This window comes from Microtus ochrogaster, chromosome 5, assembly GCF_000317375.1.
Source record: "Microtus ochrogaster isolate Prairie Vole_2 chromosome 5, MicOch1.0, whole genome shotgun sequence".
Taxonomy (NCBI): Eukaryota; Metazoa; Chordata; class Mammalia; order Rodentia; family Cricetidae; genus Microtus; species Microtus ochrogaster.
This window is the reverse complement of record NC_022012.1, coordinates 63,085,984-63,113,900: the sequence shown is the minus strand read 5'-3', so window position 1 is coordinate 63,113,900 and position 27,917 is coordinate 63,085,984. Positions and strand designations below refer to the sequence as shown.

The 27,917-nt window shown below is 37.9% G+C and overlaps 1 protein-coding gene across 1 annotated transcript in view; it reads right to left on the bottom strand.

The window, feature by feature from the left end:
• Nucleotides 1-798: 798 nt before the first annotated feature.
• Fam83b (family with sequence similarity 83 member B) overlaps nt 799-27,917 on the bottom strand; it is a 48,964-nt gene continuing 21,845 nt past the window's right edge. Inside the window, exons 2-4 of the mRNA XM_005347606.2 lie at nt 12,500-12,664; nt 10,844-10,968; nt 799-3,329 (exon numbers count right to left, since the gene is read on the bottom strand). Coding sequence (XP_005347663.1) covers nt 1,025-3,329; nt 10,844-10,968; nt 12,500-12,664 — 2,595 coding nt within the window. The 3' untranslated portion in view covers nt 799-1,024. The remainder of the gene's footprint in view (nt 3,330-10,843; nt 10,969-12,499; nt 12,665-27,917) is intronic.

Sequence of the window (27,917 nt, the reverse complement as noted above, 5' to 3'; positions counted from 1 at the left end):
ACATAACCATCAAGCTAAGGCATGGAGATGTTTCCATCCAGCCTGGCCGTACCATAGTGAGAGACTAGGCCTGGTTCTCACTGCTACATCTAATCCTCATGAAAGAGTGTGTCATTATACCACATTCAACCCAAACTTTAAAACGGTGAACAGTTTTCAAACAAAACATTTCTGCATTTGGCTTATCAATCTAACACAAGATTTGGCAGAATCTTACAGCTTTAGAAGGTTTGTATAGATGGAAAAGGAGGATTCCTATATTGTGTTCACTTCCTTTAAATTTTAATTAAGGCATGGCTATAAAAAATGGACAGCTGATGAAAAAGTGCCAAGCAGAACACTGCACAGTTATTGAGAGTTAGAAAATAAAGCCTGTGTGTGTGTCTGTAGTTTACAAGGCTGATGCTTAAGGCTGATGTATCTAAGTGCAAACACACCTCGGGCTCAATAAAACACGCTGGCCTACATAACTCAAATAACACTCTTTTTGTGCAATGCTGCATAGTAAAGATATTGAAACCATAAAATATATCGTTATTCTACAGAATTGATCAACAAAAAAGACTTTGTTCTGTTTTCTTATATTTCTGAAAAAAATGAAAACAAAATTGTAAATTATATCACAAAGCACCAGTGGCAAGTAATACTAAGTATTTTTAAGTGACGACTTTGGAAAAAATGATCAAAAATCTAAATGTAATCTCTTCCCTGAAATTTCTTCTAATTAAATACTTAAGATTTTTAGAAGATAGAAAACAATGAATCCCATCTCTCTTTTTTTTTTAATGCTATCACCATTTACAAACAACCTTTTAATATATTTACTGGAATAGTCCCTTGTCTGCTAACCAAGTACAATTAATTTTACAATAAAACATTAACTTTTCTTTACAACACTACATAGTTCCCCAATTCTAATACAGAACACTCTCAGCATGGCACAAAAATCTGTGCAGTGTTCTTTGGATAAATATTACAGCCACATTCATTTTATATTTCAATTGCAATTTGAAATGAAAGTATTTCATTTGCTTTTGTGGATGAAGTTTCCGAACTTCTGCATAAATCCTCGGAACCTGTTTTCATTGGGGGAGTATGTATGATAAGCACCAGTCTTGTAATTCAGCATCGGGCTGGACCTGCCATAACTGCTGCCCATTGCTGTGGCTTTGACTTCTGGGCGGTTGGCATGGGTGTTTGTCAGGCTGTTCGCTGACTGAATAGAGCTTTCAAGCTTACAAAATGGCTCAAATCGACTGTAAACTCGCTGGTTGGTTGAATGAGATCTCAGGAGCTCGCTGGACTTTAGTACCGGAGAAGAGGTTGGCCGTCTTTGAGGGGCGGTGACGGAGCTGATCTCCTTCGAATCACGGTATTGGATCTGTTCAGTGTTAAATCTTGGAGCAGAGGCATCTCCCGCTCTCTCGGAAAGCCTTCTTTCAACAGGTCTGGGAGAAGGCGCTATTCTCCTACTTTCCTCTGCGTGGGAATTTACCCCTGGAGATACGCTAGCTGCTATGTCCTCCTTGCTCTTGTGGATGCTGCCTTGAGAATTTGATGAGGAGGAACGCTTTCTTCTCGGAGATGAATCAACTCTGGGCTCGGATTTTTTGGGCTTCTGATTCTCTTCACCCTCAGAAACCAAAGTGTCAGAACTACTACACATTCTATAAAACGCGGGCGCCTTGTTCTTGGATAGATTTTCTCTCTTATCCGGAGTGAGACTAAGTAAGGATCTTAACTTCTGAGACCCCTTTTTCAGAAAGCTTGGGGAGCCTTTAGCTTCCTTCTTAGAAGTAAGTTCTTTGTTGGGGTCGTCTTTATTCACATCAAGCAAAGCAGCAATGGAAATAGATTTGGTGGCCGAGCCACTTGGAGGTTCTCTCTTGATAGCCTCCTCTTCCTCGTCGTCCGTGCTGTGGGTCACATTGTGCATGCTCTTAGAACTCATCAGCACATCCTGCTTGGGTTTTCCCGGCTGTCTAATCCGATTTCTGGTAAGGGTACTATACACATAATTCTTGCTATTGCCGTGCTCTAAATTGACTTTTGAGTGGTCAAAGGATGGGAAACTTCGCCTTTTGAGCAGATTCTCGTTTTCCTGGCTTTTTGTGTTCTCTGTCTGCTTATTGACACACAGGTTTGTATATATACAGTTGTTTAATTCTGCTCGGCCATTCATTGTTTGGTTTAAGATCTCTACTTGCTTTTCGGGAACCTGCAAGATGTGCAATTTTGGTGCCTCTGACTGAGTAGGGAGCTTGGCGATTGACTCCAGCAAGGGTTTCTCTGTCACCGCAAGTGCATTTGTGGACCTCTCTTGGACCTCACTCTGTGTATCACTTCCTTGAGAACCGATGATGGTGGAATTTGAGGAGCCAGTTGTACAGCTGCTGACTTCTTTTTGTTCAGGTAAAGTTGGTTTAAACGCCAACGAGGAACGCAGCCTCGAATGAGTATAGGCTGCATTGGCTTTCAAGTTTTCTGCACTATCGTAGCCTTCGAATCTGTCACCCAGGGTGGAGCCGTCTGGTTCAGGTGGGACTTCTGAGTTATCATTTAAGTAGGAGTCGATCCTCCAGGTGCGCAGGAAAGACTTTGTGGCGCTCTCCAGAGTCGGCATCCGTTGCTGTAAAGAGCGGATATGATTATCTGTCCCGTTAAATGATCTCCGCACATTAGAATTCCTTTCCGCAAGATTGGTTGTTTTCCTCTGGGCAAGCCGATCAGCAAAACTCTGTGCAGGTATGTTTTTCTGGCTTGCCTGGCCTCCCCGTAATGAGGATGCCACGCTGAGACTGTCTGAAGGCCTTCTCCACTGTCCAGGAGCATTATTAGTCCGATTCAGAGGTCTGTTGAGCAGCTGGTATGGCGTTGTGTCTGAGAGCTCCCCAGCGTAACTATGCCTTTTCCAGTTTTCATTGATCTGATTGGGTTGGAAGTGTCGAATTGTATTTGGGCCATTGAAGTTTGGAACAAAATGAGGCTTGTATCCGTGATTTCTAATGCTGTGTTTGTCATGTTCGTTTAGGGTATACATCCCTCTGCCTTTGTAGTAACTAGGGTCTATTTTATGCATTTGGTCTTGTCTACTAAACAGGTTTCTCTGGCTGGAAACAGAAGCTAATGAAGAAATGGATCGCTGGTAAAGGCCATTCTCCCACAGAGCTTTGCCTGGCTTCACCCTTGCTGATTCTTCCTGAGCAAAACAGCTTGGGACACAGGACCTGGCATAGAGTGTTCTAAATTCTTCATCAAATAACTCTACAAGGTGTCCTGTGATGATCTGAACCATGCTGAGATGAACTTTTTCAAATGACCACATGTAGCTGAAAACAGAAGAAAAACAAGAAACTTAATTTTGGTCAAGGATTAATGACACCATACAGTTTCACCGCAAATGTTATTTTAAAATGACAGAAGAATTCTTGTTCTTGTTTTTCTTGTAATTTAGAATATTTTTATCATTACTACTAATAAATACATATACGCTTCTTAAGTAACAAGGCTACTTGACATCTGGTTTTAAGTCCATTCAAACATTTGTATACTGTTTTCCAAAAGCAGAAACAAAAGTGGTTGTATATTTTGCATCTACATCTATGGAGTTAAAAAAATTATAATTTGCATATTCCAACCCAGTGTTGAGTGGGAAAATCCAGGATTAGAGAGAAACATGAGAGACTTGGATGTAAAGCTGTAGACACAAGATGCGGGGTCTACCTTCCTCATGTTTACACTGAAGACATGGATAGCATCATTGTGGCAATGCCCTGACATGCTATAAAGCACAGAAGATCCGTGTTAATGCATGAATTTGAGCATCAGTTCTTTTTGACTCTTATCCCTGTGAGTTATTCATTGTAATCTGGGATGCAGAGAGCTACAAATCGAGCAACCGTGGGCAGCTGCCTCAGTGGTTGCTGGACGGACGTCACTGTGCTCAGTCTCCACAGGATTACAATGTTCCCCATAGAACATGCCATTTAAAATGCCAGCCGGGACTTCTGAGGAAGGTTTACAACTTCTGTGAGATTAACGTTTGCAATGGTTTCACCATATTTTATACAACTTTAAATCCCTTTTCCTACATAGTGTTGAAGTGAGGGAAATCTTGAAATTTCATGTCAGCTTTTGCATTTGGGCTCTGAGCACCTAAGTTAAATAGAAAGAGTCCCAATTTGAAAATTTAAAACTAAATTGCTAATATTATTTATATCAAAGAATGTATATAACACACTCAAGATTATTAAAAAACAAAGTGAGATAAACACCCTATACCAAATGAACATAATATTTATATATGTCGTAGTATTTACATGGGGAGTGTAATATTTACATGGGGAAAACAAATACAAATATAAATATTTCCTAAATGTATGGAGTAAAAATTAATAAAATATTACAAATGACACTGTACACATTGGGGATTTGTCATTTTGAGATGCTAAATTTATGTGTTACTTCCCATGAATTCATAGCATGAGAGGAATATTTACTAGGAACTCTTGATGCGAATGTGTGAGCCAACAGGATGACTTGAGATTAATGAAATGGAAATCAACAGTCAAAGAAATTTTCTAGGTGATGGTGCACACCTTTAATCTCAGCACTCAGGAGGCAGAGGGAGGCAGATCTCTGTGGGTTTGAGGCTAGCCTGGCCTATAGAGTAAGTTTTTAGACATTCAGGGCTACACAGAGAAACCTTGTCCTTGTCTCAGAAAAAAAGAAATAAAGAGAAAAAAGTAAGAAAACAAAAGAGAAAAGAAAGAATTTTTTGACATGAGATCAAAAGTAGAAAAATAAAAATAATTTTTAAAGAAAGAATTTCTTTTTCAATCAAACTGAAGCTATGAATGAAGCAATGCTGAAAATAGTTAGTAATGAATAAATGTTAAATTAGCAGGTATGCAGGGGTCCCCAGAGAAAGTGGGAGTCTTCGGAAGAAACACAGTGAAAAGCAGAGGAAGCAGAAACTGCCACTGTTTAGTCCCCCCCCCCACACCCACGCACACACGTGAACACGCATGCGCACACACATACACACATCAGATTATAGTTATATGGTAAACAGAAGTGACATGAGGAACTTGCGAGGCATGTAGGCAAGTTGGAAAGCTTGGGGCTTAGGACTTGCCCCCGAATTCAGATAAACTGTAAGAGAAAGAAGTGTTTGGGGATCATTTCTCTAGTGGTTGTTTGTAGTACACACTTAAAAGGTCAGGGATTGAATTTACTATAAGGAGGAAAACACTAGACTTAAGTACAACCCCAAAGTTTATGAACTAAAATAATCAGAAGAGTTGAGTTTAGAAAACAGAATATTAGATGTTCCTCTGGAATGCTGAAATAAATTGTAGGCTAAGCTAAGATATTCAGCTGAGTGTTGCAAAGGTGAATCTGAATGAGCAACAAGGCTGTCGTCGAATTTGGGAAGGACCTCTGTGCTTCTCTGTCACTTTGGGGGACTTGTGTTTTCTACAAGGCAAAAGCTACAAATCTACACCGTGAGAGCCGAGCTTCTCAGAATGTGCAGAATCAATATCCGGCGTTGGCTTGTAGCATACACCAGCTTCACCAGGTTACTACATCCGGTTTGTGAATTCTATGCCCCATCATTCTCCCCAGATCTGTCACTGTTTCAGTCTTATGTGAGCGTTTCAAGCACAGCTTTGGGCCATTCACCCACACAAGGCTCTTTCTACCTCAGCCTTACTTAAATCACTCATTCAAGCATCGTTTTAGTACTCCACACAAAGCAAGGAATCACCTCTGGATACTCTGGCTCAAGTTGGGGGCCCTGTCTATAACAAACAAAAAGAAACCTTTCTGAGTTTAATTTATTTAAAATACCTTAGAAATATCTCCAAAAATATCTCTTAAAATTTTAGGTGGGGATACCAAGTTAAAAAAGCTATTCATACTAATTGACAATAAAATATGTGTGTTTTATTTAGTAAATGCTTGTGTTTTCCTGATGAGCCATCATTCTGTGAGCTGTTGTTCATGTGTGGCTCTAACAACTGCAGATTCTATGCATCTCTACAAATGATGAGTCTTTAGAACCCAATGGCTTCCATGGGAGGGGTTATCAATTAAAGAAGACTTTTCAGCTGAAGGTGGGGGTACACACCTCTAATCTCAACATTGGCCAGGCAAAGTCCAGAAAACTGGCAATTTAAGGACAACCTAGACTGGATAGCTAGTTCGCTAGTTCACAGGCAACCTGGGCAATAAAGTATTGCCTTGTCTAAAAAATCGGGGGGGGGGGGATAAATAAAAAGAACTAAAGAAAGAAAAGGAGAAAAGGAAAGGAAATGAGAAAATGGAAGTAAACAAGGAGAAAATAAGAAACAAATACCAGGCTGCAAAAGGACAATGAGAAAACAATACACTGTAGTAGAAGGGACTCAAGTTCCTTTAACTAGAAAGAACTAGGCTTTGTCCAAGGTGGTTCCTAACTATTATACAAGAACTTTTGGAATATTTTTTACAATATGAAACTCAGCCAAAGAGGACAGGAGAGACTGCTTAGCAGTTAAACACCCTTACTGTTCACCTAGGAGACCTGAGCTTGGTTCAGCAGGAGGTGAACGGGATCAGCAATAGACAGGCTAAAACAGATGAGGCGAAACCCACGAGGATTCAACCCTACACAGTATTACAGGTAACTATGGAATGCTGAGAGTGGAACAGCCTTCCCCAGGGAAGAGCACACCAATTGGTCACTCAAGTTCAGCTCTGAAAACACATGTCCCAGTAACAATACATAGGCTGAGCGGGTCATATTTATGTAGTTAGGAATATATATATATATCTGCATACACATACATGTACCTATACATATGTGCACGTAACAACAAGTAATTTGTTTAAAAGGGACTATGAATTTGAAAGGGAGCAAGGAAGGGTGTATGGGAGGGTTCGCAGGGAGGAATGGGATGGGAAAAATGTTGTAATTTTGAATAATCTCAAAAAGTAAAAGAAATGAAAAATCATTTAAGGAAACAAACAGGAAGGTGAGGGTCCAGGCAGGAAACATTCCATGCACAAAATATACTCGAGTGTACTATATAACAGTTCTCAGTACAACAGATGATATAGGGAAAATGGAAAACAAAATGACAATGACTGACAACTGGTAATTTTTAAAAGAAGTGTGTTTGAAAGGTTCTTGAAATAATATAGATAATGGAGTTACTAGAAAAGGGTTTCTATGAACCCATACTATTCTCTGCTCTTAGAGACTCTATAGTCTCCTCGACTCCTCACCACGACCTGGGGTTAAAAGGACTTTCTAGATTTGGTTTAGCTTAGTTTGGTTATTTGTTTCTTTTAAAAAAAAATTAAGTACATTTAATTAATTATTTAATTAATTACCCATATCAACCTGAGTAGCTCAGCTCCAGTCATTAAAGCATTTCACTATCAATTCCTACTGGCACAACAAAGAAATTTAGTATTAAAAATATTATTATGGTCATGCCAAAGGGTGAAAATAGAGCAACTGGATGTATTTAAATAAGAAATACCATGTATAAGTAAACTCTATCTTAATTAAAAACTCAATTAAAAACTCTTTAAAATTAAATATGTCTGAACAAATATATACATATATAATGATAATTTAAAATGACTCATTAATTTCAAGTACTAGCTATAATTTCTGGTCTTTACAAGATTTCATTTGGAACACCAAACAGCTTTAAAAGAGGGGGAGTTCCCCAAGCCTACAGCAAACACAAGCAGAAAATAACGATTAAAAGACAGTCCTAAAATAATAGTTAGCATTATTGTTTGGAAGGTGAAATTGCACAGACAGGCCATGTAGTGTGTCCCATGATTACGCTAATTTCATATAAACAATGGAAAGTGCAAGTTGAGCCATTTGCTCAGGACTTCAAGGTTATTTCTTTATAGATGTTTAGATTTATCAAAGTGCAAAGGTTCTGCTGCTTTGATCTGTTCCCTTCCATAGCTCTCTGGAGTCATGCCAATGTCTTCTATGATAGGCCTATAATAACTTAGTGACCTGCGCTTTAGAAGCATTTCCTGGAGTTATTATGTGCCTGTTTATATAAAAACATTGGTATCAAATTCAGGAATAATGCCATTATCGGATATTATTGAGCAATTACTAGCCAATGCCTTCACTTTAGATCTGCCTGACTGATATGGGATTTCCTGCTGTATTCTGTGATTACCATTAATGAATAAAGAAAATGGCTTGTCCTGTTGATAGGGCAGAACTTAGTAGGTGGGGAAAACTAAACGGAATGCTGGGAGAAGGAAGGCAGGAAGAGAAGCCATGTAGCCCTGCTGGAGACAGATGCTGGAACCTTGCCAGCAAGCCACAGGCCTTGTGGTAAAATATAAAGTAATGGTTAATTCTAGATGTAAGATCTAGCTAGCAATACGCTTAAGTAATTGGCCAAGCAGTGTTTTAAATAATATAGTTTCTGTGTAATTATTTCAGGGCTAAGTGGCTGGGAATCAACAGGTGGCCTCTTTTCATACTTCACCTGACCAACATAGGTTGTGATTCTGATTTTCTCAGATATTGAACAATCATACAGGAACATCTCTTGGTACACTTTTCGAAGTGTTAAAATCTAATTTTCTTTTAAGCACTATTTTATCAGTTTTTTTGTTTCTATAGGTGTCAGATATTTATTTTATTAATTATTTATTTTGTTCATGTTTATGTGCATGTGTGTGGGGGGGGTGCTTGTATGTGTGTGTGTGTGTGTGTGTGTGTGTGTGTGTGTGCACATGCATGCATATGTATGCATGTGCCACAGTGTATATATGGATATCAGAGTATTGATTATATCATGGGAGTATTAGGGATCAAACTCAAAACATCAGGATTGGAAATAAATACCTTTATGGGCTAAGTAATCACCTCAGCTCCTGTCTTGTTATTTGAGACAGGATCTTGTTATAACCCTAGCTAAAACTTGAATTCACTATGTAGACCAGGCTGCCACTAAACTTGTGGCAATCCTCCTGCATGCTGAGATTACAGGCATACACTACCCAAACTGGCTTAAGTGATTGTTTCTCAATTCATATTATACATTACCCTTGTAGGAGTTTGTCCACTTTGGTTATTTTAGAGTTTCAAGGCACCTGAAATGTTAGCTAAAACCATTACTGTTTTGATAAAGAACCTGAAGCCAAGTTACAGCCTAAGTCACACGAAGATGTTAGCAAGGCCCATGTCTCCAAATCTCCACACTATAGATTCTAAACTTTTCAAATTTTAAAACGGATTTAAAAATAAATTATAATTATGTGTATGTATCCATGTGTGGGTTTTTATATTTGAGTGAAGTTCTAGAAGAGGCAAGAAGGGGGTCTAGATCACCATCGGGCTGGAGTTAATGGTGGTTGTGAGCCTTCTACAGTAGGTGCTTGGAACCAAACTCAGGTACTCTGTAAGAGTAACAGGTGTTCATAGGTTTGTGGGCTAATATCTGGGTCTTCTTTTCAATTCCATTGGTCGACTTCTCTGTTTTTATGCCAATACCAAGCTGTTTTCAACACTGTGGCTCTGTAATACAGTTTGAAGTCAGGGATGGTAATGCCTCCAGAAGTTCCTTTATTGTATAAGATTGTTTTGGCTATCCTGGGTTTTTTGTTTTTCCAAATAAAGTTGATTATTGTTCTCTCAAGGTCTGTGAAGAATTTTGTTGGGATTTTAATGGGGATTGTGGTGAATTTATAGATTGCCTTTGGTAGAATTGCCATTTTTACTACGTTGATCCTCCCAATCCAAGAGCAAAGGAGATCCTTCCATTTTCTGGTGTCCTCTTCAATTTCTTTCTTCAAAGACTCAAAGTTCTTGTCAAATAGATCTTTCACTTCCTTGGTTAGAGTTACCCCAAGATATTTTATGCTAGTTGTGGCTATCATGAAAGGTGAAGCTTCTCTGATTTCCCTCTCTGCTTCCATATCCTTTGTGTATAAGAGGGCGACTGATTTTTTGGAGTTGGTCTTGTATCTTGCCACATTACTAAAGGTGTTTATCAGCTGTAAAAGTTCTTTGGTAGAGTTTTTGGGGTCACTAATGTACACTATCATATCATCTGCAAATAACGAAAGTTTGACTTCTTACTTTCTGATTCGAATCCCCTTGATTTCCTTATGTTGTCTCACTGCTATTGCCAGAACTTCAAGAACTATGTTGAAGAGATATGGTGAAAATGGACAGCCTTGTCTTGTTCCTGATTTTAGTGGAATGGCTTTGAGTTTCTCTCCATTTAATTTGATAATAGCTGTTGGCTTGCTATATATTGCTTTTATTATATTTAGGTACGATCCTTGTATCTCTAACCTCTCCAAAACCTTTATCATAAAGGGGTGTTGAATTTTGTCAAGTGATTTTTTTTCCTCATCTATCAAACTGGACTCTCTGAACATGGCAGACAATGAGTGCTGACTGAGAAGCCAAAACAATGGCACTGGATTTTGTTCCTACTGTATGTATTGGCTTTGTGAGAGCCTAGTCTGTTTGGATGCTCACCTTTCTAGACCTGGATGGAGGGGGGAGAACCTTGGACTTCACACAGGGCAGGGAATCCCAACTGCTTTTTGGACTGGAAAGGGAGAGGGAGGGAAAGTTGGGGAATGGGGGAGGGAAATGGGAGGTGGGGAGGAGGTGGAAATTTTTAATAATAATAATAAAATAAAGTTAAAAAAGAGTAACAAGTTTTCAGCATGTCTCCAGCCTCTTTTTTTCCTTGGTTCTAAGATACAGCTAAGTTGATTCTGCTAAAATTTCAATGTAATAAATTATTTGAAAGTATGAAAATGCTTAAAATAAACACTATATTCTTACCTGTAAGAACCGTACATCACTTTCTGGCAGTCAACTAACAAAAATTTCTGTTCCATTTTCCCATGGAATTTTGCTCCTGTTTTTGAAAGATAATCTTGGCCTCTTACTGTCCGTACTCGAATGTTCTACAATTATATGCAAACATAAAATAAAATTACATCTAGAAGTGAGACATTTTGAAAAGCAAATAAATAACAGTGTAAACACATAAAAAACATTGCATTGATTGACTGATTGATTTGAGACAGGGTTTCTCTGTGTAACAGTTCTGACTGTCCTGGAGTTCACTCTGTTGACCAGGTTGGTCTTGAACTCACAGATATCCACTTGCCTTTGCCTCTAGTTTTAAAGGTGTGGGCTACTACTGCCTGGCACCAAAACAAATAATTGAAACAAACTTTTAAAACACATAAAAATTCATTAAGAAAATTGCAAACATTTCCCTACAATTAAATACTCAAGAAAGAGAACCATTCCAAAATATTTTTAACACAGCTTAAATGAACATATTTTCTGTTTACATGGAATTATGGAATTATTTCATAAACGATACTAGATTTCACTATGAGAAATACTTTCTGACTATAATAGCATGACAATTTTGACATAAGTCAAATGTCAATGAAGGCACTAATTCAAGTGATTTGACAAAGCAACCCATATCAAATTACAGGATCACTAGCCAGAGGTTTCAGAGTTGTATAAGTGAGACACAGTCACCAACTGTTGCTGGTGGCATCTTACTCCAGGAAGGGTGGATAGGGGAGCAGGGAAGCACATATCTTAATTAAGGGAGCCATATTAGGGTTGGCAAGAGACTTGAACCTGGAGGGGCTCCCAGGTGCCCAGGGCAATGTCCCTAGTTAGTTCCTTGGGCAGCTGAGGATAGGGAACCTGAAATGACCCTATCCTATAGCCATACTTATGAATATCTTGCATATAACCATAGAACCTTCATCTGGCGATGGATGGAGATAGAGACAGAGACCCACACTAGAGCACTGGACTGAGCTCCCAAGGTCCCAATGAGGAGCAGAAGGAGGGAGAACATGAGCAAGGAAGTCAGGACCATGAGGGGTGCACCCACCCACTGAGACAGTGGGGCTGATCTACTGGGAGCTCACCAAGGCCAGCTGGACTGTAACTGAAAAATCATGGGATAAAACCGGACTCTCTGAACATGGTGAACAATGAGGGCTGATGAGAAGCCAAGGACAATGGCACGGGATTTTGATCCTACTTCATGTTCTGGCTTTGTGGGAGCCTTGCCAGTTTGGATGTTCACCTTCCTAGACATGGACAGAGGGAGGAGGACCTTGGACTTTCCATAGGACAGGTAACCCTGACTGCTCTTTGGACTGGAGAGGGAGGGGGAGAGGAGTGGGAAGAGGGGGAGGGAAATGGGAGGCTGGGAGGAGGCGGAATTTTTTTTTCAATAAAAAAAAAATTTAAAAAAAAGAATACCCAGACATCCTCTCAAGAAGCACATTCCAGAACAAACAGGCCTTCTAATCTTCTCCCAAATATCACTCTGTTTCCATTGTTTTGTCTTTTTCTTTTAATTTTTTTTTTGGCTAATTTATGTTAACATGACTCAAATTTGAACAGAATGAAAACAGTAAGCAAAAGTATTTGAAAAAAAAATAGAATTCTTACCCTGAGACGCTGAATTTGACAACCCTGTTTTTCAGTCATAGTTAGAAAATGATTAAAATTGGACTCATCAAGTAAAATATATACAGATATGCCTCGGGTTGATGCCTCTACTATTTCTTTGAAAATATCCACATCAGTAAACATATCCATCACTATGGCAATGACCTGTTAAAGACAAAAATATGAGACAGCTTTAGAAGACTAATAAAGATTATGAAATTGCTTTAGTTTTAGTAGAAATCAAAGAAAATAGGAAGCAATTAAGCACATCACTTAGAAATGCATAAATACGTGTGTCATTTCTAAAGTATGATAATGCATACAAATAAAAACAGAATATATGCAAATCTGTAACTTGGCAATCTTCATGTCAGTCTAGGATAATGGACATCAACACCTCAGCCATTTCCACAATGAAAGACAAATCCAAACATGCTCTCCACAGTTGTTTATAAACCAAAGATAGCAAGGGAGTTTTAAACTTTTTCATTGATGGCATCCAGGCAAAGGTGGGATTGTAGAAACTGTCTGAAGAATGAAGGTGTTGGAAGAGTGAAAAAGAAGACTATCTAGGAAATGATGAAGGATAGGAATGAAGAACAGGGCCTTATATGTATCTGTATCCCTGAAATTAGCTTATAGACAGAAGCAGCAAAAATTAACATCAACAACATAAATAGTCAAAGATCAATATGACTAAGAAAGAAACACCTTTAAAAACAGGCCTCTAAGCTGGAGTGCATCATATTTGAAGAAAAAGAGAATGGTTTAATTGGCTTAGCACTTTCGGCGCCAAGCACACTTAACTGACAACTTCTAATGTGATTGGCAATAAGATGGAAGTCCGCAACCTTGTAAAACTTGCATTAGCCTGCAGAAAGGCATTTTGGACGGACATAGAGCAGCAGATAAAAGGGATCAGGGCTTCCTGACACTGAGGAGTGGTGTGACAGGCTCAGCACAGAAATACCAGTGACAGGGTCTGCATGAAATGAAGTGCAGCTCTCTCCCTACGGACAGCACAGCTTGAGGAAGAATCATGGGAGAGCAAAATCATTTTTATTTACTCCTATACAACATTTAGGCACAACACTGGATCATTCTTAAGTTATATAAGATGGTCTTATATATTCTCGAGATCACCTGTAAAAGGCAGTGCAATCAGGCTTGGGGGAAGCAGACTTTCTCTGGCTCCTCCCATTGCTTTCCTATGTATGGACTGTTGTGGTGGGGGGAAGAAGAAGAGAAAAGCAGGAGAAAACGATGTCATTTGCTGTCTTGAGAATATTCTTCATGATCTCAAGTATGTGATATCTTCAATTCACATCCATGAGTGTTAACTTATAGTACTGTGGTTAATAAATATTAATGAAAGAAAGATTTAAAAAATAATTCATATTTTATAAAACAAATTCTAAAATATATTTCTGACATGGTCTGGCAGTACTTTTTGACTAGAAAACAGTTTAAATAAAGAAACATTACTATCCAAAATATTCTTTTTAACCAATATATATGAAGTCATTTTAATTTACCAGGAACTCTCATGTAACAAGTTATTTTAGACTTTGAAAATGGACAAAAGCCCAATTCATAGGGTTTTGTTTGGAAAAGTAATTGAAATCACTCAGTCAGTGAATGATTCGATCACACCAAGAGTAGAACAAATACCAGTCTTTCTTGTGTGACAGATAAGAGACTAAGTCAAGACCTAGATACTAGATTATACATCTTCAGCAAGCTTATCTGTGGCCAGCCAAGTCTGGCTCCTTCCCAGACATCTGTTTTCTGTCCCCTAACTCAGTGTCTGGAAATTATATGAGCCCTACAAAGCTGAAGAAGGCTACATAGCATGAGGGGGATTAGTCTTGGTCCAGAACATTGACCAGAAGTGATGTATATTCAGCTTGACCTGAACATACTGCATGCTCACTGTGCTCTAGAAAATGACCACAATGACTACATTTAAGCAAAGAAGAAGTAAAGAAATATCATATCTAGGTTTGATATGAAATACAATACAAATTCTGAAAAGAGAATACCACTCATTGTAGCCTACTGGGAATATATAAAATGAAAGTACCTATTCTACAAATTAATCTGTGAGAAAGATTGTAAAACCCTCTTTATGAATGAGATCGTGATGTTAATCTTTATAACTGTACCAAGACAAAGTCAGTTATTTCAGCTACTGCTCTATTGCCATGAACAGACATGATGAACAAGGCAACTCTTATGAAAGAGAGCACTTAACTGGGGGCATGCTTAATGTTTCGGAAGGTTAGTTCATGTAATCATGGCAGGAAGCAAGCAGGCATAGCACTGGAGCAATAACTGAGAGTTTTACATCCTGATTCACAGGCAGCAGGCATCGAAAAAGCCAGACTGGGCCTGTCCCAGGCTTTTGAAGATTCTATCACTCTCAGTGACTCACCTCCTCCAACAAGGACACACCTACTCTTTTCTGAGAGCCACACCTCCCAATGCTTCTCCAGTAGTTTCCCTAACCAGGCAGAAGCATTCAAACATATCATCGTATGAGGGCCTTTTTCATTCAAACCACCACACATGCATAGTGCAAATCAGTGAATTTTGTTTTTAAATGGAAAGTTTGTAGTATGTTGGAAAGAAAAGTGTCCACTGTGATGCTGAAGACAAATGCCTGCATTTTTTTTTTTTTTTTCAGAAAAATGGTTCATGATTGCCAGGATTTTCTTTTGAGTCTTATTTGGTTTCCTCTATGCAACCAGCTAGCAAGATATCTTCATAGGGCCTATTTGCCTAATAAGTCTGGGTGAATGATCTGCAGTCACTTTGTTGCTACCACCACTCTCAAAGGGCTTCATTTCAAGGAATTCTGACTTCCCGGTAATCATCTAAAGTGAGACAGGAAGATTTAATTTTTTCTGGCAGAAGAAATAAAATATTTTGTAAAGATAAAAAGGTTAATGTGATTTTATAAAGAGTATTTAGAATAAAATTAAACACAACTAAAAATTATTAATAATTGTGTAATGGAAATCAAGGAAAACGATGACTTAAGAGATATATATTTCTAAGTCTGCAAAAACCTGTCAAAATTATGAACTAATAGGTTTCAAAAAAAAAACAAAACAAAAAGAAGATGATATGGGGAGCAAATGTCTCTGGCCCTTATTCTTGAACAGCTTAAGTAAGAACTAATAGCTTGTAACTGTATATCAACTACTTCGATTTTTCATAAATTAAATGGAAAGTCACTGAAATGACTCTCGCTACAATAAATCAACTAGGCTAGAAAAGATTTTACATGCAGTAAGTTCTAAAATTCCAAGCTGCAGTAACTCTTTTCTACTCTTGATAGCGATGGCTGAAGTAGTGTAAACAGGGCTTCTCCCCTGAACTCTAACAGATAGCATCACTCTCACATACTGAAAGTAAAAATTAAATTATCTGAGAGATTTCAGGAGCTTACTATTCAAAATTGATTTACATAAAAATAACCAAACTTCATGTCTACATTCCAAATGATCTTGAGTATGTAAAGAAAGGTATTTCATTTTTCTTTGATAACTTAACAAGATACACTGTACATGATTTACAAAAGTCTAAACCATCACTAATTGGCAAAAGGGAGAAAAATCTAGTATAGAATATATAATACAAATTAACAGAAGAAGTGAAGGGAAGGAAAGCACTAAGTGATACATATGTATGTCACCTCAGAGGAGACTTGGAGTAAGGATTATCCACATTACTTGCATAATATAGGATCCAAAGTGCCTAGTGCAAACATGAAATTTTTGTTTTTACCATTTTTTTTTAACTTAAGCAAACACAGGATCTATACAAGTAAGCAAGCTAACTTTTGAAAATAACTTCAATGGGTACTTGAAAATGAATTATGAGGGAAGAGAGAAGAAGGCATAAATGAAATTGCAAAGGACCCATAGTCCTTTCTTTGATTTCAAAAAGTCAAGCATTTCACATGTTCTAATTTCTTCATACTTTTTCCAAGTTGACTTTTCCTGAAACTTGAAGTAGCAAGTATACTTAGCATGGGCTCCCAAACCAACTGTGTCAGAGGTCTTAGACAAAGCAGGGAATGGAGGGAGAAAAAAAAAAAAACACCTCAAGACCCTCCACATCTATTTTCTATCAAGATAATCTAGCTTGTGTGATCATATAGCCCGCCTTACAAAACCTCACAGGGAACACTGTGGACAGGCAAAGGCTAGAGAGACAGAAATGGAGAGGAAGAAGCATCTCAGCAGATTCTGACCTACCAAAAATCAACCAATTAAAATGCCTCCAGCTGGGTGCAAGCCAGCTCTAGGAGCACAAAAGGAACGCTCTAGAAATAGAGTTCTCTAACCAGTCACAAAATCCAAGTCAAATTGGATAGAAGTCTTAAATATAAGGCTTCAAAATATAATACTTGCTGAAGAGAGCATGCCAGAAATAAGTCAGAAGCATAGAATGAGCAAGAGATTTTGGACAACACCCCAAACTACAAATCAGCTTTGAATAGTAAGTTTTTTAGATACTAAATATAACTTGGTTCTCCTATTTAATGTGTGAAAATGAAGCTCTTCAAATATAGACAAAGGGCATTGGATTACTAAAACACTAACAAAAATAAAAAAAAAAACTTCACAAAACATTGTGAACAGAGGAAATCAAAATGGAGAAATAATATAAAATATGGGAGAATATATTTGCTAACTCCATGCCTGAGAAGCGAATGACATCCAGAACATGTAGAAAACTTCACATTTCAAGAGCAGAAAGACAAATAGCATGACCTAGAAAGTAGGCAACAGAATAAAACATCATTTACCAGAAAGTAACACAGATATTTAATAAGTAAAAAAGAGTTAATAGGTATAAATACCAATAAGTTATAAGTACAAAATAGTTAATAAGTACAAAAACTGCTTAACATTACTAATGGTCAAAGAAATGTATATTAAAACTATAATGAGATATTTTTTCACAACAATAAGAATTATTATTACCAAAATATTAACCATAATAAGTGGTAATAAAAATATGAAGGAAAAATAAGGAGGAAAAGTATATGAATACTCTTGGTGGCAAAGTAATCAAAAATAGCTGTTTTAAAAAACAGTGTGGACCAAAAGGACTAAATTATAGAACTATCAAGGACTCCCAGGTGAGTGGGGATCTAGAACACTTGGTAGAAGAAGACAGAAGCAAAGGGCAGATGAACGAATCCTCATCCATACTGGATTGCCTACCTAAATGGAACCCACAAGTGGCAACAGCTGAGGAAGCAGAGAGCAAACTTTATCTAAGCAAAGATAAGGTGCCCAGGGACATAGGACCACAATATTAGATGGGGCAGTGGAAATGGGGAGCAGGTTGGAGTTGACTCAGGGTAGAGTATCTAGGTGTGCAGAGCCAAGGTGACATATGCAAGGATTGCCCAGAGTTGTGCTGACCCATGGACATGACTCACAGTTGCTGATTCTGCAGAACTTGCTGACTCTGAGGGGGAGACTAATGTTGGACCTGAAAAGCCTAAATATCAGCTCTCAACATTTCAGGCCAGCATACCTTAGATTTCTTCTGAACATTGCAAACCCCTATAACCCCTATACAAAAAATAAATAAATAAAATGGGTAATTTGAATTAAAAAAAAGATAAAAGTGAGGAAGAAGGTGAATATCCAAACTGGCTAGGCTCCCACAAAGCCAGAACATGAAGTAGGATCAAAACCCCGTGCCATTGTCCTTGGCTTCTCATCAGCCCTCATTGTTCGCCATGTTCAGAGAGTCCGGTTTTATCCCATGCTTTTTCAGTCACAGTCCAGCTGGCCTTGGTGAGCTCCCAATAGATCAGCCCCACTGTCTCAGTGGGTGGGTGCACCCCTCATGGTCCTGACTTCCTTGCTCATGTTCTCCCTCCTTCTGCTCCTCATTGGGACCTTGGGAGCTCAGTCCAGTGCTCCAGTGTGGGGGTCTCTGTCTCTATCTCCATCCATCACCAGATGCAGGTTTTATGGTGATATGCAAGATATTCGTCAGTATTGCTATAGGATAGGGTCATTTCAGGTTCCCTATCCTCAGCTGCCCAAGGAACTAACTGGAGACATTGCCTTGGGCACCTGGGAGCCCCTCTAGTTTCAAGTCTCTTGCCAACCCTAAGGTGGCTCCCTTAACTAAGATTTGTGCTTCCCTGCTCCCCTATCCAACCTTCCTTTATCCCAATCATCCTGTTTCCCCAAGTTGCCCCCATCCTTCCCTTCTCACTTTTCTCTCCCCATCTCCCCTTACCCCCATCCCACCCCACCCCCAAGATCCCAATTTTTTCCCCAGCAATTTTGTCTACTTCCCATAGCCAGGAGGATAACTTTATGTTTTTCTTTGGGTTCACCTTCTTATTTAGCTCTTTAGGATCACCAATTATAGAGTCTGTGACCTTTATTTATGGCTAGAAACCAATTATGAGTGAGTACATCCCATGTTCATCTTTTTGGGTCTGGGTTACCTCACTCAGGATAGTGTTTTCTATTTCCATCCATTTGCATGCAAAATTCGAGAAGTCATTGTTTTCTTACAGCAGCGTAGTACTCTAATGTGTATATATTCCACACTTTCTTAATCCATTCTTCCATTGAGGGACATCTAGGTTGTTTCCAGGTTCTGGCTATTACAAATAATACTGCTATGAACATAGTTGAACAAATGCTTTTGTCATATGATAGGGCATCTCTTGGGTATATTCCCAAGAGTGGTATTGTTGGGTCCAGGAGTAGGTTGATCCCGAATTTCCTGAGAAACCACCACACTGATTTCCAAAGTGGACGGAGGGGGGAGGACCTTGTACTTTCCACAGGGCAGGGAACCCTGACTGCTCTTTGGACTGGAGAGGGAGGGGGAGAGGAGTTGGAGGAAGGGGAGAAGGGTGGGAGGAGGAGGAGGGAAATGGGAGGCTGGGAGGAGGCAGAAACTTTTTTTTATCTTTTTCTCAATAAAAAAAATTTAAAAAAAAAGTGAGAAAGAAGAAGAAGAAAAGAAAAAAAAAACCTCAGCTAACACTAATGTCAGAGACAAAAGTCCCAGTGTAGAAACAAACACAACACAAAAAGCAAAGCAACACCTACCCTCCAAAATTCACCAATCTTGTAGGAGCGGACTCAAAAGACAGTGACTTGAAGGAACCCTCAAAGTGTACAAAAGAACAATAAGAAGTATGTTTGAGCAACACAAAGACATCATGAAGTACTCCAAGAGAACAAAAACAAACAAGTGAATGACACAAGGAAGTCAATTCAGGAGGTGAAAGTTGGTTTCAGTAAGGGAGAACTGTGGAAGAAAAGTCAGGCTGTAATGATATGGGAAATGGAAATTTTCATGAAAAGCCTCACCAAAAGAACACATCATGTGGAGAACAAAAGTACGAAGGTTTGAAGAGAAGAAAGAGGAAATGGGTCATTCATTCAATGGGAAAATTTTAAAGAATATAAGGTGAATGCAGGAGAAATTAGACCCTATGTGAAAGGGTCTTTGAATTATGGGAACAGAAGAATTGCATGGGAAATGCATGGAATTTTCAACAAAACTGTAGACTGCTTCCCAAAGGCATGGCCATCCAGCTTCAAAATGCATGCCCATTCTTCACAAGATTCCACCTCACTTACTGTTGGGACCCAGTGCATCACAAAGCAAAATTACAACCAGAACCAAAGATAGGAAAGTAGAGCTGTGAGATGCCAGTGGGTAAAAGTGCTTGCCATCAAGCCAAAGGGCCTGAATCCAGTCCCCAGACTCACAGAACTAATTCATGAAAGCTGTCCTCTGCCTCCATACATGCACTGCAGAACATGCATGGATACACACACAGACACACACACACAAAAAAAAATAAGTAAATAAATCTTTTTTAAAAAATTGCAGAAAGATGTGGTTGAGATCTGGGGATTTGGGGGATGAGTAGGAAAAAATGAGAGAGGTCAAAGATTGAGTGTGACCAGAATGTATATAAAATTGCCAAACATTAAATCAATAAAACTTTTGTTAAAATGTAGAACTACCACATTATCTAAGAACCCCTCTACCCCCCTACAAAGCATACAGCCATAGGAAATGAAATCAGCTTCTCAGGCATCTATATTTCCGTGTTTATTGCAGCATGATTTACATCAGCCAAGAAGTGGGAACAAATTAAATGTTTCCCTAACTGATAAATGGAGAAAGAAAATGTGGTACATACATATGGTGGAATACTATTAAGCCATAAAATGATGGAATTCTAAGAAATGCCCACCATAAACTCAGACACTTGGTCCCTAGGTGGTGGCACTGTCTTGGGGGAAGTTATGGGGAGATATAGCCTTGCTAGAGATAGTGTGTCACTAGGGATGGACCTTGAAATTCCAGAGTCTTGACAACCTGTATGCTTCCTATGAGTGGACCAAAAGGTGAAGTCTTAGCTTACTACTCCAGGTGCCATCTCTCATTCCTCCACTGTCATTCAAGACTTCCCTTTGGAAACAAGGAGGCAAGATAGTCTTCCTTAGATACTTTGCTTTGGGCTATGGGTTACAGCAGCAGCAACAACAACAACAAAGCAGTTAACACATGAAGAATCTAATAGAGTCAGCATCCCCGAAATGGGTGGCTATGGAGGTGCCTTAGCAAAGAAAATACAGAGGGAGGAAGGGATAGAGAAAGCTAGCAGTGGGTACTATGCTGTGTTCAGACTGGAGTGGGGATTGCTAATATGCTATTGCATGGTAGGGTGACTACAGATATTATTATATGCTTTATATTCTCAAGAGCAAGGGACTTTTAATACCTTCATACTAGTGAAGCAATACACGTAAAGTAAATTGAATTTGATATTGCAATATATACATCACATAGTCCTCCATTAAGATCACAAGTTTGTGACTATCTACACTGGTTAAAATGAGTAACTTTAAGAAATAAAATGTAAGGATTGTTGCTAAGTAACTACAGATCTAAAGCTGTCTTTTAAGTGGTGTTACACTGAAGAATGAGGACCGTATTTAGTCAAAGCCTAGGAGCGCATAAAACATAAGGGGAAAGTTGAGTTTGTTTGCACACTCCAAAGAAATCACCGATGTTACCAGGAAATCATGACACACTGATGGCTCTTCAAAGCCCGTGCCCATTACTGTATTTTAATATCTCAAGGCGTACAGATGGCAGAGGAAAAAGATGTTCTGTAGCAAGACACTATCACAGAGTTCAAGAGCCCAGTATCATATTTGCATATTACATTGTAAGCTTTGCTTTTAATTTTATTATTAAATTTATCAAACCTTCAGAAAAACTGAAATGACAAATCTATAATCTATTACAAGTATTTTAATATTATATTTTATTTAATTTTGTAGATAAATAGCATGATCTGGGATCAAAATTTAGAGTAAAAATGAACATAGTCATCAACCATATTTTTCAATGACGCTTGAAGAGAAGGCATTGAGTAGCTATATAAGGCAATGTGCTAAAAAAGTTCAGTTTTTAGAGACTAGAATCCATTCATTAAAATTAATAAACTTTTTTTACTCAATTACTTGTTACTTAATTGTACCAATAATATTTTAAAAGGAAACTTATTAAGGAGAAAATGAATATATTGCAATGAATATCATTTTAAATCATTAAACTGAACAAAAAACCTATTCAAATTGTGATCAATGAGGGAAGAATACAACAAACATTTAAAATTTAATTAATCATGTATATAAACATGGCACTAAAATGAGAAACAAAATCAATTTAAATTTAAATGGGAATAAGTTATAAAAAATATTCAAAAGCAGAGAGTTTAAAAAATCATTTTAGAGTTTGTGAAAACTTTCTGTATAAAATCTTTATGTTGGATTAAATAATAATTCATTTAGTAAACTGGATTATAGTTCCTCAGATATACCCAGCTTTTGAGAGAAGTATACACGACAAATATCAAATGTTGACAATTTTGTTGAGATGCAGTGTGTGTGTTACATATACATATACATATACATATACATATATATATGCACACATATATCATGTCTTTTCTAGGGGAATAGTTATGCAAGGCATTAATCCATAAAGAAACATGCCATTTTTATAATAAAATTATAAGCAAACTACAACAATTTACATGCACTTAATTTTCTCTGTATTTTGTTCGATTCGTCTATTATCTCTATTATCTGTTCTTTACAGCATCAGCTTTCTTAAATTACATGCAGCTGGAACTTGAGAGTTTGGCTCTGGTGGTCAGGGAAGGTTGTCTTCAAAGTTAGGAAGTAAGGGGGATAGTTTTCAGGAGATCGTCAAGTTAATCTGGAAAACTTTCTCCACGCTACATAGACTGCTACTACGCCCCCAGCAGTTCGAGTTTCTTAAGTCCTTGAATATCTAAGGACAGACACTCTTTACAGAGGAGCAGTACACAGGCACAGAGCACAAGGATGCTTGCAGCTGAACGGTGCACATCTTGTACTCTGTTACAGCTTCTATTCTCAGGTCATCGAGGTTATAATTAAAATTTCACTGTCCAATTCTCAATTTTTTTCACAATATATGGTAAGTAGAAAGTAGAAAGAGACAAGATCTCCTGAGTAGATTGGGAACATGGGGACTTGCCTTGAGGGAGATCTGGAGAGGGGAGGGGAGGGGCAGGGAGGGGAGCAGAGAAAAATGTAGAGCTCATTAAAAATCAATAAAAAGGAGCCGGGCGATGGTGGCGCACGCCTTTAATCCCAGCACTCGGGAGGCAGAGACAGGCGGATCACTGTGAGCTCGAGACCAGCCTGGTCTACAGAGCTAGTTCCAGGACAGGCTCCAAAGCCACAGAGAAACCCTGTCTCGAAAAACCAAAAAAATAATAAAAAAATCAATAAAAAAAGAAAAAAAGAAAATTATAAACTATAACTACTTTCCTTCAACTGGTTCATAAAATATGTTTGTGGTTAAAAAAGCTTCTTGGTCTGTTATTCTACATATAGAGACTGCACCAACAAAAACTGAAATAAGAGCACACATCCCAAATGTTCTCATTCGACTAGATCAAATTGTTTCATTAAAAAAATTAGAGAAATTATATGCTTATATGTATTGCCCTTCATTGGCATTCTACATTCATGTTATCTGAAAATAAATGGTCCATATAAATCACCAAAAGCGCACAGTTAAGCCATTACCGTAGAGGAGGCTGATTATTAAAGAAGACACCAAATGATGAGGACAAAATGGGGAAGAAAATCTATATAAAAATTATCCTGCAGCAGTCATCAAGTTTCACCACTTTAGCAATATAAAATACAACTTTGAAACTTATTTAACCTCTAAGTGAGTTTCCAAAGGGTGAATAATTTCAATTTTCATACATATGCACAACTAACACTTTAAAAGCTGCATCTACTCTAGCAACATTCAAATCGCAATCTTGATTGGGTTGAGCACAATGTTTCTGAGGCAATTGTAATGCCCCTGAAATCTGGTTTATTTGAGACTTCACTGGCGAATAAATCAAAGGGTATAGTATAAATATACAGATATTCTTGAAAGCATTAAGAAGTCAGGGAAGAGGAAAAAATATTTACATTATTAAAACGAGAAGCACTGCAGTAAGAAATCTCCCCTTTAACTCGGGTTATTGAGCTGAAGAAATGCAGTGGCGAGCCTGGAAACTGAATTCAATACCTGATGGGCTGCATAATTTTTAATAATTTAGTTTTAAACTAAATTACAATTAACGAGCATTTTAAAAGATTCCATCTCCATTCATAAAGTGACTGTAAAGTTCAGAGAGAACCTCACTGCTGCTCCAGACCCAATGATGTGTCAGATTGACTTTTGTTTATTTTTAACACTGACTGCAAACTACATATGTAAAATATGGGTATTTCAACTCTAGGAAGCCAAGCAAGTGCATAGTAACATTCTTAAGACATGAAAAACATTATTAAAAAGTACTTCTAATATTCACTATACAGGGTGTCTTTCCCTGTGCCTACCTCTCCTGAATGTGTAGATTCTATTAAGAGCAAATTATATAGAAAAAGAAACAAAAGCCCAATATCTCAAAAGCCCAATTTCCTCTTTCATGTTGGTATGCATTCGTTTTTATATGGTTCAAACTATTTTATGTAATATTGTGTACTATGTATTTGTCATTATGGAGTATTTTCTTCTCATTAAAAACTGTTAGATGATCCTGCATGAAAAAGACTTTCTCTCAAAGAAGTGTGAAGACCACAGCATACAGACAAAGTGGAGTCAAAAATCTGTTGCAAACATGTAAAAAAGAGCATCAAAACCTAGTTGGTTTGGAAGATTCTGCCGTTCAGAGTTCCGGAAGTAATCCAAATTTTCCAAGCAGCTTTCATAATTGAAGCATTTATGGAAAAAACAAAAAACTATCTACAGAACTGTGTGTATTATTAAGGAAGCCAGCAAAAGAGAACTTCAGTGCTTAATCAGGAAGAGAGCAAAGAAAAACAAATAAATACCCGACACCCTCTCTGGCTAGTGCCTTCCACTGGGCAAGTTTCTCCACAGTAGGCAGACAAGATGTTTGGGCTTCAACATCTTCCTTATAACTATAGCTTTGCTAGTGTTTTGATTCCTAATGTAAATATCTGTGTTTTCTTTTTTTCCCCTCATATGTACTGGAGATCCAAACTCGATGACCTCTTGTTTGTGTGTGTGGCAAGCATTTTAACAAGCCATCTCACAAACTTCCTAAGTAGGACTTTAAATAAGTACTTTTAGCTTTGTGTGTCTTAGGCTTATAATATTTTTAGAGAGAGAGAGAGAGAGAGGAGAGAGAAACATAGAATATATATAGGTATATTGGGATGAATGAGAAATGAGAGAGGAATGGAAATATATATATATATTTTATATATATTACCCTTTGAGAGTCTTAATTATGAAATCAAAGTGCAAAGGTCATAACTAATATAAACAGAATGAATAAGAGGCATTTGTTTCTCCACATAGGAATGACATGTTTACATATGCAAATAAAATTAGAAGTGGCCAGGTGTGGTGGCACACACTTTTACTTTCAACATTCAGGTGATAAAAGCAGTTGGATCTCTGTGAGTTCCAGGCCAGCCTGATCTACATAGTGAGTTCAAGGACAGGGAAAGCCTACACAATAAGACATTATCTCAAGGACAGGGAAAGGGCTTCACAATAAGACATTATCTCAAAAAATAGATGTAAATAGATGCATATAGTAAGTAGGCAAGCTTTGTAATACAGCACGAATAGTTCGTGATGAATGGTTGAGATATTGAAATCTTGATATTGTTCTAGTTTCACTATAATATCTGAAATCTATCCTGATTGATTAAATTCTCACATATTTGATCTTTAACTTGTTGTATAGCTTCTCTAGAATTCTTGTCGCATTCTTGAGAAATCTCAACACATTCTTGAGATCTACTGTACAGCACAGTGAATACACTTAATAATAATATTTTGTATTACTATTTATACATTTTATCAATTAACAAATATTTAATTGTTTTATTAAATTGTCAATAATTTTAATTATTTTAGTTATATTATTATATAATATACTGTATTACAATATATTATAGTTATATTATTATATAATATATTGTATTACAATATATTATAGTTATATTCTAAATTATTAAGAAAAGCTTAAAATTCTCAGTGCAAAAAGTTATAAGAATGGAGGTAATATATTAATTAACTTTGTTTAATATTTGTATAGTACATATATTAAGATATTACACACGAAGCTGGCAAGATGGCTCAGCTGGTAAAGGTATTTGCTGCCAAGTCTGACCATTTGATTCAATCTCCAGGACATGCCTGGTCGAAGGAGAAAACCGACTCCTGCAAGTTCTTTGACTTCCACACATATACCTTAGTGCAAGCACATGCAAGTACATACGTGTGTGCACACACATACACACGCTAAATGAATAAATGCAGTAAAATATTTGCCCTTCTTTAAAACAATATGCACATTGTATACCTTAAATATACATACATATTGCTTGAAAATGTTTTATGCCTATTTATGTCAGTTCAGCACAATCAGAAACATACCGAGGAGTTCATGGTAAAGGGAAACTGGCTTCCACTAGACTAGAGTGTCTCTGGCATCTGGCCGATGTGAAAGCTATTGAGAGGTATCACAAGGGTCAAGAGTGACTCCAATCAGCTCAATAGTTTTACTTTTCCCTGCAGCAGGTAAACAGTCCCTGGTTAAGCAGCATCCATTCTTCCAGCTCTCCTCTTTGAAGAGAGAAGAATGACTTGTCATTATCAGGTGCTTTCAGGTGCTCCTCATGTCTGCCTGGCTGGTTCCCACCTTCACTCCACTGCTTCTGCACCTGGGAATCCTCCAGCTATGTTTTTCTTTGTATCTCTTCACTGATTTTCAAGTCCATACATTTCTCACTATTTGCCCTGCAATCCTAGTCTGCCAACTTTGTTTTTTTTTTTTTTTTTTTTTTTTTTTTTACCAGAGCCATGCATGCTACAACCATAGTCTGGTTCTCAAAAGTTCTTGGCTTTGTAGTTCTAGTGACAATAATGTTACAGATTGCAGTCCCTCATAGTGTGATGTCATAACAGTCAGGATCACACTGACTGAGTCTCAGAACAGGAGTGATGGGCAGTCTAGGCACGGGCAGTGCCACACTGGTGCTAAATGATAAAGTATGTGTTGAGCTTGTCAGACAGTGTGAGAAGGATCGGATCAGGCTGGAGACAGGGGCAAGGTGCGAGAAGATCTGTCTTAAATGTTATTATTGGAGGTGGCAGTGATCCACATTAGACTAACAACATTTGGACAACAGCACAGAAGTTGTCCAAATGGAAGGCAGCTCCCATGGATTCAGTCTACAGGGCACCTCAGGACTCTTGGGAGATGGTGATCCTTACTGGTTTTATTTTTAGACCTTTGTTTAAATTTAATTAATTAGTATATTTTACATCCTGACTGTAGTTTCCCATCTTTCCTCTCTTCCTATTTCCTCTTCTACTTTTCCCTCCACCCCCTCCCCGAATCCATTTCTGTTTAAGGTAGACTTTTTGATAAATGACTGCATGCCAGTTTATGTCCTTGGTTGGTCACTGCCTCCTAAACCACTAAATATCTGTGAAGATGAAACATTTGGTAGAGTGTCTCTTCCAAAAAGAGACAGCCTTTGCTTTGTAAATTAAAAACAAACAAACAAACAAAATCCCAGGAGTACATAAAGAAAGCAAGGCTGTTTTTAAGAAGAGACCCTTTGACCTTGCCTGACACTTCTGTACCGTACAACGCTGAGTCACTGCCGCATCTTAAAATGCCTTTCTCTGGCAGGCGGATCTCTGTGAGTTTGAGACCAGCCTGGTCTACAGAGCTAGTTCCAGGACAGGCTCCAAAGCCACAGAGAAACCCTGTCTCGAAAAA